At 35.1% G+C, this 1,917-nt stretch overlaps 1 protein-coding gene across 1 annotated transcript; it reads right to left on the reverse strand.

Annotated features, from left to right (window-relative positions):
• Positions 1-1,691, reverse strand: LOC110633976 (uncharacterized). The gene is made up of 4 exons (XM_058141380.1): positions 1,538-1,691; positions 1,196-1,399; positions 509-574; positions 1-334 (listed from the first exon to the last, which is right to left on the reverse strand). The coding sequence occupies exons 1-4, from the start codon at positions 1,603-1,605 to the stop codon at positions 205-207; spliced, it is 468 nt and encodes a 155-aa protein (XP_057997363.1). The 5' UTR covers positions 1,606-1,691; the 3' UTR covers positions 1-204.
• Positions 1,692-1,917: the final 226 nt, after the last annotated feature.

The following is a 1,917-nucleotide window of genomic DNA, read 5'->3' on the forward strand; positions in this document are numbered from 1 at the left end:
TGAAATAAAAAATTAATCTGGGTTCAAGAAAATCATATCCTCCTTCCTACCTCAAATGGGAGTTAGTCATCCTCAACAAGGCTCAACTTCCAAAATTCTCGTTTAAAAAAAAATTAAAATGTAAGAAAATTTTCATTCACATGCTACAACAGCCAAACATTCCCTGGACTAAATTTCAGTAACTTGATCAACTTATGAGCTCTCTTAGAACCTCCAATTGCCTAAGCGGGAGTTACAAGTCTGTGCAGTGCCTTTGGTGCAGCTAAGCAGGCCACCAACATATCTACTTCTTTTTCTTTGATTTGCTGGATAATGACTGTGTGTATGCAGTTCCCTGAACATATAAATATATATATATATATATATATATATATATATATATATATATATATATATATATATATACAAAGTAGAAAAGCAATTCGTTAACAGTTCCTCCTGGATTCATGTAAATTATTGTTTCAAACCCATGACTCAATGTATTCATTATCAAAATGTAGACCCAAACCTGAAGCCATTCACCCATTGAGGCATCCCTAGTTCCAACTTCCACCTTTGGAGCCCTCTTTGTTTTCTGAGCAAATGGAAGTAGTGAGTTAGAAAATATCTATGAATCAAACAAATGAAAAAATTTAAATAAAATAAATAAATAACATGCAGGTATATATGTTGATGAAGATATCATAACCTAACATCTAGCAAACATATGAAAAATAGATGCAGGCACATACATGTGGATGAAGATGTCACAACCAAACATTTATTAAGCTGCTTGCCTAACCTTTCCACCAGCTTATCCCATCATTTCATCTCTTGCAAGTACACTGGCCAACCAAAAGTGCCCATTTAAATGATACAAGCAATAGCTACATTTTACTATATAGTATATATTAATTTAAACTTCCAAGATACAATCACTATTCTCATCATAATATCAATCTAAAATATGACTTAGAATCTTAGATAATCACAATGGCATCTTAGAATCTTAGATAATCACAATGGCATCTCTGTTCGTTTGTATCTTCTTCAAAATTTTTTCATTTAACATGCAAGTGCTAGGTTTGGGTGTTATGGGTCTGGTCCATTGACCTTGGGTTAGTCGGACATGGCATGTTAAATTTTTCCTGGTTTTCTTAGATAATACTATTGATGGCTTATCGAAAAAATGTGGCATCTGGGCAAGTGAGCGTACCTTAGAAAGGTTCTGTATTTGACCATGAATCCAAAGACCAAGGAGCCCAAGAAGTGCAATTCCAAGCGTAACCAGAAAAACTGACTCAATGCTGAGGAAGCCACCAGACTCGACAACTTCGATGGTACCATTGTAGAAGGTGCTCTGGTATGGATGCTGATCAATCTCATGGTAAATGGTGCCCACGAGGTCAAAGCTTCCAGGCTGCACAAACAATGGAACATGTAAGTTCAACTATTTCTCTATAATTCAGTTGTTAATGTAGAAAAAGGATTGAATGTACAGGCAATGCAAATATATTAATAATAATGAATCACAGAACTCTCAGAGTACCGCATGTACCTGCAAGTACTTGCTGACAGCAAAAATGTGAGGGAAAGTTGCCTGTGTTGAGGCAGGAACAGTTGCATTGCTGAAGGCCTGCAGTTAAACAACAGTTAACAAAATAGAAACTGTGAACCACCAGTATCCTATAAAGGCTAGAAAGCAGTGTTTATGCTAATCATTCTGGATAACCAAAAATAAGGAAATACATAAACAACATTCAATTGAGGGGGGAAAAAAAAAACAAAAAAAAGAAAATTCGGAATACCAGAAAATATAACTTTAATACAATGATTATAAAATAAAGTAACTAGCCCGCGCCGTAATAATAGTTTGCAAAACCTAGGTATTCCATTCATCTCCAAACAGCAATACAAGCAGTCTTCCCAAAATAGCAA

Source organism: Hevea brasiliensis, unplaced genomic scaffold, assembly GCF_030052815.1.
Source record: "Hevea brasiliensis isolate MT/VB/25A 57/8 unplaced genomic scaffold, ASM3005281v1 Scaf1, whole genome shotgun sequence".
Taxonomy (NCBI): Eukaryota; Viridiplantae; Streptophyta; class Magnoliopsida; order Malpighiales; family Euphorbiaceae; genus Hevea; species Hevea brasiliensis.